The sequence below is a fragment of the Haemaphysalis longicornis genome, unplaced genomic scaffold, assembly GCF_048455015.1.
Source record: "Haemaphysalis longicornis isolate Haplotype H1 unplaced genomic scaffold, Haemaphysalis longicornis Haplotype H1 scaffold_12, whole genome shotgun sequence".
Taxonomy (NCBI): Eukaryota; Metazoa; Arthropoda; class Arachnida; order Ixodida; family Ixodidae; genus Haemaphysalis; species Haemaphysalis longicornis.
This window is the reverse complement of record NW_027526225.1, coordinates 46,099,010-46,114,772: the sequence shown is the minus strand read 5'-3', so window position 1 is coordinate 46,114,772 and position 15,763 is coordinate 46,099,010. Positions and strand designations below refer to the sequence as shown.

General features: G+C 51.0%; 1 protein-coding gene across 1 annotated transcript in view; it reads right to left on the bottom strand.

Moving 5' to 3' along the window:
* LOC144162595 (zinc finger SWIM domain-containing protein 5-like) overlaps positions 1-15,763 on the bottom strand; it is a 51,362-nt gene that overhangs the window by 15,422 nt on the left and 20,177 nt on the right. Inside the window, exons 6-12 of the mRNA XM_077693195.1 lie at positions 15,675-15,763; positions 14,696-14,839; positions 13,435-13,583; positions 12,157-12,307; positions 11,495-11,704; positions 8,351-8,761; positions 5,642-5,911 (exon numbers count right to left, since the gene is read on the bottom strand). The exon at positions 15,675-15,763 is cut by the window's right edge and continues 3 nt beyond it. Of these exons, the coding sequence (XP_077549321.1) occupies positions 5,642-5,911; positions 8,351-8,761; positions 11,495-11,704; positions 12,157-12,307; positions 13,435-13,583; positions 14,696-14,839; positions 15,675-15,763 (1,424 nt within the window). The remainder of the gene's footprint in view (positions 1-5,641; positions 5,912-8,350; positions 8,762-11,494; positions 11,705-12,156; positions 12,308-13,434; positions 13,584-14,695; positions 14,840-15,674) is intronic.

Here is a 15,763-nt window from a genome sequence, read left to right as displayed (position 1 = left end):
TTGCACACAGCAAAATACAGCCAATGATTTTCCAATAATTAACCATCTATTGAGTAAGTCAAGTGTAACCCTGCTCCTGGGACAATAACGTTGGCCACACTGGGGGGCAGCGAGTTCTACACATTGTAAGTACCTTCCCAGGCTGAAGTCTGCAATGCATAGGCCATGTTCTGACCTTTTCTTGGCCAATTTACACAATTTTTCAACATGAAAGGTTGTTCAAAAAGTCAGTTTTTGTTAGACAATACAGTTGAACCTCGATATAACGAACCTCGATTTAACGAAATCCGCGATATAACGAATTTTTTCAAGTTTTCTAACAAAATTTTGCTAAATGCATGTATTTTTGTCTCGATTTTACGAAGTAATTTTGTGCGGCGCTTTCGATTTAACGAAGTCACGGCAAGAAAGGAAGAACGAAATTCCGGTCGAGGCACGTTTTATTTTGCCTCTCAGGCCCTACATTGAAAAAATTCAGTGCTCAAATTGACTCTTGAAGGCTCAAATGAAAGAAAAGCGGTGAAATCTACGGTTAACAACAATTAAAAGCGAAGAACGAAGCTGCACAAACCGCTAGCGGTCATAGACGGTTTAATAGTGCGGCCACTATTTTGACGTCTCCATCGTTGCCTACGCCAGCGCCCCCTATGCATAGGCTACCGAAGCCTATTTCAAGCTTTTTTTTTCAACGCGTCATTGCTCACGGTGCTGCTGCTTAGGTTGTGCTCGCTGATAACCAAATTAATATTTTGTTCGTGCATCGTTAGGTGAGTTTTGTAAGCAGCATGAGCACTCCAAGAGAAAGAAAAGTGTTCCGAACAAGAGCCTGAGGAAGTTCGGTGAAACTGACAGCCACCGAAGTGTGATGGATGCCATCGATGTTCTGCGGAGGCACGCAGGTGCACACGAATGTTAAGACCTTGTTAGCGCTGTCAGCATACGACCGTCACGTAAAGCCCGCCCTGGTCAAGAAACGCCAAGTACTGCTTACGGACTTCTTCACTACGGCTTGAACATCGAGTGCTGGTGGCAATAAATTGCTCTCTTTGAACGTGGTCATCTTCGTTTCACCAGCGTTCATAAGACAGCTGCGGTGCGGAGAAATCAGTTTCGTAAGGGCTCAGTGGGCATAAAAGTACAGTGGAATCTCGGTCATACGAATCTCAAGGGGCGGCAAAAATATTCGTATCACCCGAAAATTCGTATCATCAGAAAACGAGAAAAAATGGAAATGTGCTGCGCATGCGACAGGCGGCGGCAATATGGCGTCGGCTCTTGCCGCGAAGAGGTGCAGTAAGCTTCAGCAACCGCTTCTAACCTTTTGTTAAAACGGAGCTCAATGTGTAAATTAAATTGCTCATGTGGGAAAGGAGCTGACAGTATGGGAGAAACACTATAAAATGTCATCTACGCCAAATATCCACCGCGCAGGTGGCCCAGCCAGCTGCTGCTGGCGCTCCGAAATTGCCGCAATCACAATGAGGCGCGCGTCTCCCTATTGGCGAAAGTCGTGAGGCTCCTCCCAATGCAGTTAGCGGTAACCGAGGCAGAGGCTGGCGCCTGGGTGCCGGGCTGAATCGTCAGCGCGGGCGTCAAAAGAACGCGCGCTCATCGCCGACGCGACGCGCGCACACGAACTCAAGCCTGAACCGCATGCCATTCGGGCGCGTCGGCGTTTGCGCGCGCGTTCTTTTGACGCCCGCGCTGACGATTTCGCCCCCATGTCAGATTTTACCTCGCTCGTAAAATGACGCGCGACGCGCGCGGCAGTGGGAGGAGCCTGCCGACTTGCGCCAACGGGGAGGCACGCTCTTCATGGCGGCAGTTTGAAAGCGCTCCGGACAGCCCGCTGGCTCCGCCGGTGATGTTTAGGCTTACCACGGTGGCGGATATTTGATAGGCGCTTTCCCTAGCCGCGCGGACGATGCTTTACAGTGTCGTTTTCGGACTCATCAGCTCCCTTACTTCATAAGCAACTTCTTTTGTTCTTTAAAGAGCGGTCAGAAGCGGTCGGTCGAGCCACCCGCCCTACTTCGCGGCCGTTGACGCCGCCATGTTGCCGCGGCTTACCGCGCCGCGCGCCGCATGCGGGTGGTATTCGCGGTGGCGTCAGCGCGCCTGTGGCTTGCGCGGCGCGTTTTCGTGAGCAGAAAACGCTCCATGCAGTTCACGCTTAATGATTTTGTGCCTGCGTGCGACCAAGGCCACACGGCCGCACAAACACTCCCGCCTCCCGTCCACGCCGCAGTCATCTGCTCGCGGCTCGCGTGTTCGTATCACCCGCACGGGGTGATAAATGCGAACGGATCATCCGAATTTTTTTACATTGCGTACAATGCATTTTGGCCAGGGAATTTTGAAAATTCGTATCACAACGAAATTCGTATCAACCGAATTCGTATCACCGAGATTCCACTGTAATTGCTTAATCGAATTTGGCCGGAAGAATTTTATTTAATGTAAGCTTTCCGCTTTCCGGAGCACGTAAGCGCTGCTCCACACAGTGAAGCGGTCCGCGTGTACTCCGCTGAACTCGCAATCATGGCTTTATCTCGAGTGTTGTGGTTGCATCACGCGCCTATACTGCAGAGCCTTTGTACATGAAAAAAGTCTTTCGAAAGTTTCATAGCAGCCTTCCGCTGTTGGCCCGCCACGCCTAGGCCCCTAAGCCTACCACTGAATAGATGAAAAGAGGCGTAACTTCGAACGAGCACCTCGGCGGGGTGAAGTTCACGGGACATGGACGCGGGCGCGGGTTCAATTGACTATAACAGCGGCATTTAGTAGTGACCGAAATGAAAAAAACAAAAAGTGGAAACCTAGTCTGCTATCATATTTAATGAGGCGTTGCGGAAAAAGCACCGGTTTTACGATGACACATGAACTACCGTCGGCTATCCGAATTCCATTGCCCAAGTGTTGAAACTCTTAATTCACACAATTTTCGCGGCCAGTTTTAGTACAAATTTCGCTTTAATTGGAGAGGTAACTACATAGCAGTTGTTGCCTGGCGAGGGCCAAAGTGTTAAAACCCCAATAACTGGTTAAATGAACTGTAAAATCGAAACCTCGATTTTACGAAATTCTCGATTTAACGAAATTTGCGGCCCCAAGTACGACTTCGTTATATCGAGGTTTAACTGTACACCTCTTCTATTGATATGCTCATGTGGGATGTTTTCCTGCAAGGCTTCTGGGTGAAATTTAACAGAATACTAGCACATCTAAGTTGTGCAAATCTTTGTGACCACAAAGAACAGTGAATGCAAAGTGCCTACAAAAAAGAAGCCAACGTTTCAATGGGTGAAAGCTAAAACCAAATATCTGAGGGATAAGATAGCACGAAACCCAATGCAACCTGCTGCGATGTCACTACAGTAACCAGTGTGGCTGCCGCAAACTAATAAATTTTTAAGCGAAGCTTATCAGGTACAAACGCGCGGAACGCCCAATGGCGTTTTAATGTTCAAAGATGATACTACTGAAAACACAAAAGTGAAAATTTCAGAGAAAAAGTCGATTTTTCAACCCGCATGGGACAGTGCAGCCACAAGTACCGTATTTACTCGCATAATCCTCGCACTTTTTTTTCGGAAAAGGCAATGCAAAGTTAGGGGTGCGAGAATTATGCGAGGAAAAAAAAATCTGGTGCACAGTGTTGCCAATTCGCCTTATGCCAATTCCGCTAAATGTAGCGGCCGTTTTTTGTATATGTAAGCTCAGTGTTGCCAACAGCAGCTATTTCTTTTTATTTTATTATTTGCAACGTAAACAGTCTCCTGTCGATCAGCGATCACGAAATTGCCGTCTTTGCTTTCTGGCGCGCGCCCTATCTCGTCGTCGTATGTGCGTGCCCTCCTCCAGTAACGCACGCTGAATTCGGTGACGCCGAAGTGCCTGCCTGCGGCACGGTTGCCGTGTTCGATCGCGTACTCTTTCGCTTTCAATTTGAAAGCGGCAGTGTAGCTGGCGTTCCTCCCTATGGCGAAGCGGCACCAAGGACAAAACAAAGAGATCAAAAAGTTCTCAAAATGGCAGCGAGCTATCCACCACTGACGCGAGTGACTCACTGACTGCTGCTGCTCAACAACGGGACCACGACGGCGACACGACGCCACGACAGCGGGCTGCGCGAACACCGTCTATAAGTTGCGCGCACGCGAAACATGCGCGAAACCGGCTCAAGGACAGTGTGAATACCGTGTTAGGGCGACTGTTAGGGAGTAGCCATGCAGGTTGTTAGGGCGCCTGGATGGCCTTGGATACACAGTGCTCTCCGCCGAACGGAGAGGCGGCGGGGGAGGGCGCGCGTTGGAGAGCACGTGCACCATGCGGGTTTCGCGAGCAGGCAACTTTCGCCGCTGCAAAGTTGGGGGTGCGAGGATTATGCGAGGAACCAAAATATCCAAGTTTTGGTGGCTCACATTAGGGGTGCGAGGATTACGCGAGTGCGAGGATTATGCGAGTAAATACGGTAAGACTCCCAACTAGAGTCAAACCTCGACGTACCGAAGGCGGTAAAATTCGTAATTTGCTTTGTTACATTGGAATTTGGCTACACAGAAATTCGTAGTTTGTTAACAGCGTGAAGCGGTTCCTGCAAACGAAAACGTGGCGTGCATGCACGGCTGGCACACAGTTTGTTTCTATCGCAGCTTACTCGTCTACGCGGGCACCAGCGTGAATCGCATGGAGCGTTCTATGCCCGCAAAAACGCGCCTCATAAGCCACAGGCACGCTGACGCAGCCGCGGAAGACCACCCGTGCGATGCGGGCAGCTCCAGCGACCGCTTCTAATCGCTTGCTGAAGCGCAACACGAGGGACTAACGACGTTGTTCATGCGGGAAAGAAGCTAATAATGTGGGCAAAATTTGCACTGTAAAATGTCATCCACGCCGCTTAGGAAAGCGCCCATCAAATATCCTTTGCGGTGGTAAGCATAATCGTCTCTGGCAAAACCAGCCGGCATCCCCAAGCGCTTCGAAGCTCCCGCCATACGGCACACACCTCCCCACTGGCGAAAGTCGATAGGCTCCTTCCACTGCCACGCGCGATGCGAGTCGCTTTCTGGCTGAGGCAGAAGCCCCCACCAGTGCGTGATCGTGGGCGTGGAAAAACGCGCGCACAAGGCTCGTAAAGACCCACAAATGCTTTGCCGCGCATTTTCTGGAACAACAGAACCCAACAAGCACAAGCAAAATCAAACGAAGGGCAAAGCGGCGGCATGCGCCATACGCGGTTTGTAGGCAAGGAGCTTGTAGGCAAGGAGCTCACTCCCGGACTCCGTGGCTCACTGCATCCCCGGCATTAGGCGGCCCACTTCGCTGTTTGCGTTTTATCGAGACCCCGTTACAGCGCTCGCGAGTCCCATGAAACTTCGTTACATTGAAATTGAGCAAATGTGGCTTCGTTATAGAGAGGGTGAAAATACATGGTGTGCAAACACTTCAAGTCAAAAAACATTCCGCGGTTTGTTACATCGGTGGTTTCGTTACATTGAAGTTCGTTACATCAAGGTTTAACTGTAATTCCCTTCAGTGCCCTTATAAGGGCCACAAACTCAGCACGCATGGTTGCATGCCGATATGCGCGTAGGGGAAGCGCGCAGTCGAAGGAGCCAGGCCAAGTGGAAACGCTCACCGGAAGAGGAGGAAGATGAGGAGGAGTTGGAGGAGGAGGAAGAGGAGGAGGAGCGGTGCCGGTGGTGCCCGTGGTGGTGGCCGTGGTGGTGGTGGTGGTGGGGGGGCGGCGGGTGAGGCGTACGCTCCTGCTCGGCCTGCCAGCGGCACTGCCACTCGCGCTGCTGGCGCTTCATGGTACGGACCACAGCCACGGCCAGCCGCAGGGCCTCCTGCTGGTAGCCGTGCGAGCGCAGGGCCTCCACCCGCGAGCACGCCACCGGGATCGGCTCTGCAACGGGACCACAGTCAGGCGTGACGATCAGGTGGAAGCCCTTTTACGAGCAGTGGCCACACAATGGGAACCAACTTTAAAAAAAAAAAATGGCAGCGGAAGGCCAAGAGCATCACGATGCCAACCCGGTGGACGAGCAACCGCACAGTTCCCGCCTACTAGCACAGTACAAAGATGGGCTTTTCACAAGGCGGAACAAGAGCCGACCCAGAAAGAGTGGCGGAAGGCCAGGAGCCTCGTGACACGTCACAGATCGTGGCAATGACATGGTAGCCGTGCCGGCTCCCAGCTCCTACCTAAGCATACACCCCAAAGATTGGCTCTGCACAACACTAGGACGAACCCGGAGAGGCTCTGCACAAGGCAGGGAGGAGCAGGATAACCCATCGCGTCACAGTCAGGGGTGAGACAGCCCAAACAGATTTGGCAGCAGTTTTCGGAGCAGCAAAATTTCGATTTTGGAGCAGAAGAATCTTGATTTGGAGCAGTTAGGGACATTTAATACATCGTCTTGTGAGCTTAAAAAATCATTATTTCAGCAATTTGCAGGGTCAAGTGCACATTTCAATCAGTTTTGAATACACAGAACACTGAAACAGTTTGATAACAGCGCTAAGACAGGACACAGAGAAGGCGACACGAGACTGGGCGCAGCGCCCAGTCTCGTGTCGCCTTCTCTGTGTCCTGTCTTAGCGCTGTTATCAAACTAAGTATGTACCAACAAGCCCGAATTAACACAGTTTTTCACTGAAACAGCCTTACCTGAAAGAGTTTTTAGGAGTATCATAAAGTACTAACTGCACTACCTTTTTCCTAACTGGTGATATTGTATTGTGGCTGCACGCAACACTGACAACAAAACTGCCGTTAACATTACAGAGTTTTAGCAGTCCGTCTGTTCTGTTGGTTACTTTGTTCCTGGGTTGACCAGGACCGGTCTGCGCCTGCGCGCGCGGAAGGGCGAGGAGGCGCGGACAAGGCGAAGGCAGGCTCGCGGAACTAATCCCCCTACCGCTACGAATGCCCAAGTGCCCAGACGAGTCCCGGTCAGCACGGTAACTACGTACACGACGGAACAGACGGACTGCTAAAACTCTTATCAAATTTAAGGGCCCCACAATTGTGGCATTTTTTTTGCCGTTTTAATGCTAAAACTATTATTTTTGTAATCCCAGGCTGCATTGTACGAACGACTGTAGTCCCGGCAACAGTTGAGCAACTTCGAGCTAACGGTCGCATAGCCCAACCAGCCTACCCGTTTCAGTCCCCGAGGCGCAGGTTCACCCTATGGTCATTTGAGTAGCGTTACTGTTTAGCCACCTAGATCTTGGCATTAAATTTCAATTTGCATACATCAAGTGTTATAGTCGCCTTCTATGGCAACCTTGTAGTCCTGCAGCTATTGGGCGCAGCCTGAACAGGTCGCGGCGCCGCAGCACAGCCCGCAACTTTCGTATCGACCGTTCCATCCCAGAGGCTCGCGATCGCGCTTCGAAGCACAGCAGCACCTCAGCATTTTATAACACCACAACGAGCCAAAAAATTCACTTCACGACCCGATTATAGCCGCGCTCACCGCGTTTCGCACTCAAGGACAAGCCACGCCGAAGTCGTAGGCCCCACATTTCAATGAACTTTTTTTCGAGCCGCGCAACTTCCCATAATCTGGCACAAATCTCAAACCATATCCACACGTTAACGTCCCTTTTCAGAGCCACAACAGATAGAATGAATAGACTGGAACCCAGCTGATAGTGCAAAATAAACCAAGGAAACTACCAGCGATGCGCACTGAGAGCGTTGGTAGCAGCCAGATCAGGTGGCGGCCATGTTTGTTGCCACAGCGAGGCCGTTTCAGCGAACCCGAACGGAAGGCGAATCGAGTTTTAGAAGCTATCGTTTGCTTCGTTTCAGTCTTTCTATTTGTGCCATTTCTGTGTTTGCGATTGACCCACGATAAAAGCGGTGACTGGGATGCGGGAGGCTTTCGTCCCCGCCGAAACTGACATGAGCATCAAAATCCGTGCCGTTGAGGCTCTTCTGGAGCAGTTTGGCGCAATTTTCGCCATTTTCGTGCATTTGGAGCAGCTTGGCGCAGGAAAATGGAATTGTATCAAAAAGGCGCAATATGTGCAGCTGTCTCACCCCTGACAGTGCAGCCACATTTCAATTACAGCTTGCAGCCACTGCATAACTATACAGCGTTTTTCTGCAATGACATAAACGGAACTGACAATATTCTGACCCGTCTGTCACAGGTCACAACACACCGCCACAGCACCGATTCACTTTTGGCAACCGCAGGAGGAGGGCGCATTCAAGCAGTGGCATGTCTATATCGCAGCATTATCTGGAGCGCTCGATTCGCAGTTTCTTCCGCGAACGGTTGGGACAGAAAATTGCGCGCACCTTAGCAAAGCTTCAAAGAAGACTCACCGTGCCACAGCGGGTAACCCTGTGAGTTGAAGTGGTTGCTCGACGAGGCACAGGAACTGGAACACGACGACGAGGACGGGGACGACGAGCTCGGCGAGAAGGACAGCGACGAGGAGGAGGAGGCAGAGCCCGCGGAGCGGTGGGTGTGCGGTTCGGAGCAGGCGTCGTGGGACAGGATGAAGCGCAGGTGCGGGTCGTCCCACGAGAGCAGCCAGGCCTCGAGGGCGCGCTGGAAGATGGAGCGCGGGGGCGTGACGACGCCGCTGCGCCGCGACCGCCGGTGCGGCGGGTGGTGGTGGGGAGGGCCGCCAGCGACAGCGTGGTGGGGGCCAGGCGGCAAGCCTCGCGGGTGGTGATGGTGGTGGTGGTGACTACCCCCGCCATGGTGACCGCCGGCACCCCGGCCGTCACCTGCGTTGGTGCAGCGCACGCAATTACATCTTCTGGAAGAAGAAAGGCTCGCATTCGCATTCCACAAGTACGCCACAATCCTGGCATGTTAAGACTTTTAAAAGAAACAATGCAAACAGCCAATCTCAAGCCCTAGCATACTCCTCATAATGCAGTCAATGTGAAAGCATTAACCCCTTGTGGCCTGTTGTCGAGCCCTGCCCTGAAAACGCAACACGGCCACACTGGTCTGTTGACCGGTTTTGCCCAACTTGGGTGTTCAAGGATAAACTTCGCGGTTTTCTTCTCTGAAATATGCGTGCATTCTTTGAGTACATGATGCATCATCATATCTTGAGCGATAAGTGAACATTGCTTGTTGAAGTTTGCTTCTTTTTGCACTAGGGTGCGGCACAATGTTCAGCACGGGCCTTCTGGATCCCAGAGTGGTTTCACGTGTTGTGCGCTCTTCGCTGAAAAGCTAGGCTGCTTTCTCATGGCGTGTGTTTTACAGGGGTGCACTTAGCGAAAGCGATTATGGCTACAGCGAGGAAGAGAATTGCATGCCTCGATCAGTTAGTGATGACGTTGATTCGACAGAAGCAAGTGACGAAGACCACAACAGCGGTGGAGGCAGCACCTAGCGGATCATTACTGTGCGGGCTATGCATTTTGTCGGAAGACAATAAGAGGACAGCGAAAGCTTTTTTTTTTCTGGTTTCCGGAGGTTTTCATTGTCAATAGTTTTATTTTGAGGGGCACATAGCTGCAGAATCATGGTGAGAAAGAGTAGTGCAGTACTGCCACAACCTCATCCGACAGCTGGTGGGTAACCTGAGGGCTCGAGCCGAAAAGCGGGGCCCGTCTGCATGTATGGAGTGCGAGGGAATGCTAGATAAGACGAGCAATTTCATCTACAAGCTCCCAGGGGCCGAAGCAGCAAAGACTGTGCTGTTCGTAACAATAGAAAAACAAAAGTAGGCAGGAGGAAAACTGCAATTTTCTGCAATACCCGCAGTAACAACCTTGGACTGCACGCGGGAGAATGCTTCGAGCAGTTTCACACGCTGCTCAAATATTGGTAAAGGAGTTGCAAGCAGAATGCAAGAGAGAAAGTAAATATCCTGTGAGTTTTTTTTTTTTTTGCACAGTGTGTTTTTCTTCGGGGTGCCAGAAACTGGTAAATTGTTTCGGACTGGAACGGCTAGAAAGTGGGCAAAAGTTTCGGACCTGAAAGGGCTAACGTCCAGTTGCCAAAACGTGTCTTTTTCATTGCCACCATCCCTTCGAATCTTTCTCTTCTCTCCATTACCGAGACAGACAGCCTTGGACAATCCCCCTCAGCGCCTGTGTTTGTTACTCTTCACTTTGTCCCATCTTAGCACTGTTCAATTTATGCAACGTACCAACTACAAAGGACTAATAACATTTGGGCAAGTTGATATTGCTCAACCATCTTCAACGGCAGCACAACAGACGCAGCAGGAGGGAAAGAAGACAACAGTGATGTTGTGTCTACTGCGCTGCCATTCAAGATGCATCACTAGCCCAGCTACAAGCCCTCACTAGGTCTACATCTAGGCTTCAGATTACGTAGCCATAGCGTTAAGCCTTACAACATGCTAAGCAACACCAAACTCATTGTACATCAAGCTGTGGCCACCGGTTGGTGACATCAGGGCTTAAAACATAACATTAGGCCCATCGTCAGGGTGGCACACACGCGCTTGCATTGCCAAACAAAAGGGACAATTTGTGGAAACATACTTTGCTAATCACTTAATTCCTACTTCTGTAATTAGCACTCCTTAATTACTCACGTAGGGCTCAGTACATGTCCCCAACCCACGTTTCCAAGCTGAAGGCCCCAGTGCGGTCACTAGGTACATTTTTAGTCCCCTACAGTCATCAAGTCGAAGTTGCAGTGGGGATTTGTGTTGCCTCGCATCCCAGGGGCCCTAGGATTGATTTCCAACATGACCCAACTTTACCCAATTTTCCTTTAAGCTTCATTACTGCTGTTGTTCTGGTGGCAGCGGACAATTTGTGCGTCATCTATCGGTTACGACAGCACACCAAATTTTCAACCTACCTAGTGCTTTCGCATTAAAACTAACCCCTCACCCTGCGAGACGTAACACTACTGATCAAAACCACACTGTCTAACTCACCGAAACTTTCTAGCAACCTGATAATCCCTGGAATGTTGGTTGCTTATATTTCCAGTACCACCAAGCCCTTAAATTCCCATTCTTAGTTCAGGTAACACCGTAGCATTATCGCTGACGCCGTCGTTACGACAGAACACAAAGCACTTTATTAATAAATTCCCATTCTTAGTTCAAGTAAGATGGTAGCGTTCTCGTTGTCGTCATCATTACGTCAGAACACAAATCACTTAAATTCCTATTCTTAGTTCAGGTAACACTGTAGCATTGTCATCGTCATCCTCGTTAAGTTAGAACACAGAGCCCTTAACTTAGTTCAGATAAGACCTTAGCATTCTCGTTGTCGCCATCGTTTCGTCAGAACACAAAGCACTTAAATTCCTATTCTTAGTTCAGGTAAGACCATAGCATTGCCGCCGTCATCCTTGTTAAGTTAGAATACAAAGCCCTTAACTTAGTTCAGATAAGACCTTAGCGTTCTTGTTGTCGCCATCGTTACGACAGAACACAAAGCACTTAAATTCACATTCTTGGTTCAGGTAAGACCGCAGCGCTGTCATTGCCGTTACGACAGAACCATCCTCACCATGCCCACCGCCGCCGTCGTCGTCGTCGGACGAGTCGGAGGAGTCGTCGTCGACCACGAGCGGGCGGCGCCCCGTGGCACTGGGGCGAAAGTCGGCATCCTCCAGCGGGCAGATGTGCATCGTGGACCACCGCTCCAGCAGCTGCCGCCACTGCTGCTTCTCCGCACCCGTGCAGTGTGGGTTCAGCACCACGCACACCCACAGGGTGCCTGTTCAAACGAGGCAACACTCTAACGCTGCCAATGGTGCCACGTGAAGGACAAGTCATGAGTAAGCACCACACATCCAAGTTATTAAAATGCCCAATGCAGAGCCTGGTACATGCAGTACCTCTATCAGACCATGTCCGAAACGAACCTAATTCAATAAAGACAAAGCACTCCTCCTTTGATCAGGCCGGGCAAGGCTATCGCCTACTCGCTAAGATGCAAACGGGCATCGGAATGCACTACCGTTTCTGGAAGTGCAAAACTCCCTTTGTAGAGAGCATCGCGTCAACACTACGAGGGTGCGGTGTTGCCGGCCGGCAGCCTCTGCGGCACTCCCTTTACCCACCAAACCAAGCAACGATCCACCCCTTCCGACAGCGCGCACAGAGGCGACCAAAAGAACAGAGCGGAGCAGAGCAGCGGTGGTGGGGAGTGAGGGAGGAGAGACGCACCGAGCTGGTCCCAGAGCTGGCGGCACTTGTCGGACATGGGGGTGCCCTGAGCCCGCCAGATGACCAGGCGGGGGTCGGCCAGGAACTGCTCCGTGATCAGGCGCAGCATGCGCGCCCCGTTGGAGTCCCCCGCCCGCAGCATCTCCTTCACCTGCAGCAGGGGAGGAGAGGAGGCGCCCCGTCCCCCTCTGAGGCAGCAGCACGCACGTACAGGCGCAAGGAATGTGCGCACAACTTTACAGAAGTGCCTTTCAAAAATCACGATTAGGGGCGACATTTTGTAGCTGATTCCAACAGTGCCAGTTTTATATGAAGCAGATCAAAAGACTGGTGGTATCGTATTCGTTGGCTTCTGTGCAAAGCACCTGTGCAGACACTGAGACTAGTTAAGGCAATTGGCCACTTCCTACAAAAAAAAAAAAGAACAGAATTGTGAGTTTACGAAAGAGTACAGGAGGTCCTTGATTTACAGACGGGTTGCATCACATGGATGCTGGGATACATTTAGTGCAGAAATTTCCACTTTGCCACAATCTACAAACGACAATTTTTTGCTCAAATCGCAAGAAACTTCAACATACAGCAACATTTATAGACTTTGTTGCTTAGAAATGTCATGCTTTACCACCAGATGCGAGTCAAGCAAGTTACCAAAGATAGTTTATTTTAAGTAATGAAAAAAAAAGTGCACATTTAAGACAACACGCAACTCCAGTGTGGCTAATGGCAAAAACAACCTGCAGACTCATACGGGCCACAAGAGCGCGGCAGCTAAGGCACCCGTATTGCGAGTGTAACAAATGAGTTCTTGCAATCTGGAAAGCCACATCCTTATTTCAGCAGGAGGGGTCAGGCTGAGGGCCACACAACACTCCTTGAAGCACGGCAGCCTCAGCACAGAGGAACGACAATGTGCAAGAGAATCGCTAAGGGGCACACAACATATGGTGCACAATTCCCCTCTTTGCATGGGTGCCGATTTTGGCCAGAAGAAACCTAGTTTTCATTCCCACCACACGCTTCCGCTGCCCCGCGTAAACACGCCCGCAAACTCACCGAAAGGGTACACGAAGACCCCAGAAATACAAGGTCTCTCTTCTTATCCAAACAAAGTAATCATTGGGCACACAACTTTGCCGCTCTACTGACAAAAAAGTCACCTAAGAGCCTTCCACAACCAACAAAGTACCGACCCCATTCATCTCTTGCAACCGACAAAGAACGCCAAACGCAAAATGCTGCCACTCATAATAGATGCAAGAGCAGTGGGAGACGTACCTTGGAGAAGAGCGCATTGAGCTGCTTGGAGACCATGTAGTAGCCGCCTTGCGAGAGGAAGGCCCGCACCTGCTCGCTCACTTGCTCCTCATCCAGGTGCCAGCTGTGGTCTTCTTCCGCCGACGCACCCGCCGTCGGGTCGGGAGCCCCTGCAAGGGGGCGAAATGGAAGACAGAGTGTCAACGACCCCTCTCTCTCTCTCTCTTGATGGGACGATTACAACTACTGCAGAGGAGGCCACTACTCTCTCAAAGAAGGCCCTCGGAATAGACAATTTTGGAGCAGGATTGAAGGGGAGGCATGCTTCCTGCTCTACAGTAACTGGCCCCCTGAATGAACGTGCCTGCTTGGACGCCTTGCACCACCCTTGCCCGTCGACGGAAATTTGGGCAGGAAAGCGCAACGTGTACTGTAATGCAACGTCACAACCGAGAAACAAACAGCCAAAGCCATAACCACAACCAAGAGCACCCACCCCAAACCTACCCCAACCCAACACCCAGTCCTGTTTTCCAGGTCAGAGAATGCAGCAAGCAGTCGCCACCTTAGCCTCCTGGGTTCGAAACAAGCAGAGGTTTTCTCCGTCGCCACACGCCTGCTTTCCCGCGTCGTCGCCCGCACAGAAAACAGGTGCTGACACCCGGAGGCTGTTCTGCCTGCACATCATCATACTGGCGCTCACTCTGCATTTCACAGCCTCTGAATGCACCCTAGAATGAGATGCAAGCTTGGGCCAACAACGTCAACACATCCCTTGAATATTGCGGAGGTGAAGGATGAGGATTAGTGAAAACGCCTAAAAGGATGAGGGGGATGAGGGAGGGTGCGAAGTGAGGATGCTGGGAAGGTGGAGATAGGATGACGATTAGTGAGGATGATGATGATGAGGAGGCTAAGTGTGAATGCAAAGGAAGTGGGGATGAAGGAAGAAACTTCATTGAAAAGGAAGGCGCAAGGCCTAAAGAGGGTAAGGGAAACAATAGTAATGAGGATGAATATGGATTCTGAGGAGACAGATGAGATTAGTGAGGAAGATGATGACCTGAAGGAGGACGAGGGAAAAGTGTGAATGCTAAGGAAGTAGGGAATGAAGAAGAAACTTCATTAAAAAGGACGGCGCAAGGCCGAGAGAGTGTAAGAGAAACATTAGTAATGAGGATGAATATGGATGCTGAGGATGCGGATGAGGATTAGTGATGATGATGATGAGGAGAAGGAGGAAGAGTGGGAGCAGCGACAAGGAAAGAGAGGAGGGACTTACCTGCGATGCGGTTGATGAGCGATCGCGACTGGAGGATCTCGTCAGCCAGGCGCTGTGCCGTGGGCAGCACCTCGGTGTGGTGCTCGGCTATCAGGTACTGCAGCAGCTTCTGCAGCTGCTCCCGGTCCAGCTGCAGCAGCGTCTCTGCAAACAGGAGGGGAGGGGACAAATGGGTGCCCCGTCTTCCCAGGTACCATATTTTCGCGCGTATAACCCGCACCAAAAAATGGGAAAATTTCAGGGTGAAGTAGAGGTGCGGATTTATATGCGAGGTATTTCGTCTGGTGCAGCTTCACCGCAATGCGCGTTGGGCTGTGGTGACCCCACAGCAGTAATAGCGACTAAGCCACTGTTATCCCATCGACGGTGGTTATTTTGCACACACAGCTCAATAATATACAAACCTGAAAAACTGCATGCGGCAAGTCATCTAGTTACACAGTCAGCTATACTCAGTGACAACTTAAGAACGGCACCGGAAGTTGCCGCTGTGCCTTATCACCGTAGCCGGATGTTTCTCCGCGCGGCGCAAGTAGGGCGTTACTGGGAATATTTTGAACATGGCGTGAGCCGTTCCCGTGATATTTTGGACTTAATGTGCTTATAAACGACTCCAGTGACGACAAACAGACTGCGTGAGACAAGGCAGACAATATCACGCATTCACAGCAAACCCCTTTCAAAACGCGCGCGCACTGACGTCACGGGTCCGGTGCTTTGGCGGAGTGATACACTACATGAGGTGGTGCCGTTCTTGAGTTGTAACCGAGTATAGGTAAGTTCTTTGCATAAACAAATGTGCAACGTTGCTTGAGTAGTTGATTTGGCCCATCCTCTTATGTATAAAATATGCGGGAAATACGTGGGGATATATTTTTTTATTCGTCAATGGAAAGCGGGGTTGCGGGTTATATGAGGTGCGGGTTATACGTGCGAAAACACAGTAAGTCCCCACTGGGAGGAGGGGAAGGAGGCTCACCCGAGATGGGCACCCGGAGCCGCACGCTGTCCGCATTGCGGATCCGGTAGATGGCCAGGGCCACCACATGCTGGCACCAGAAGATGTCG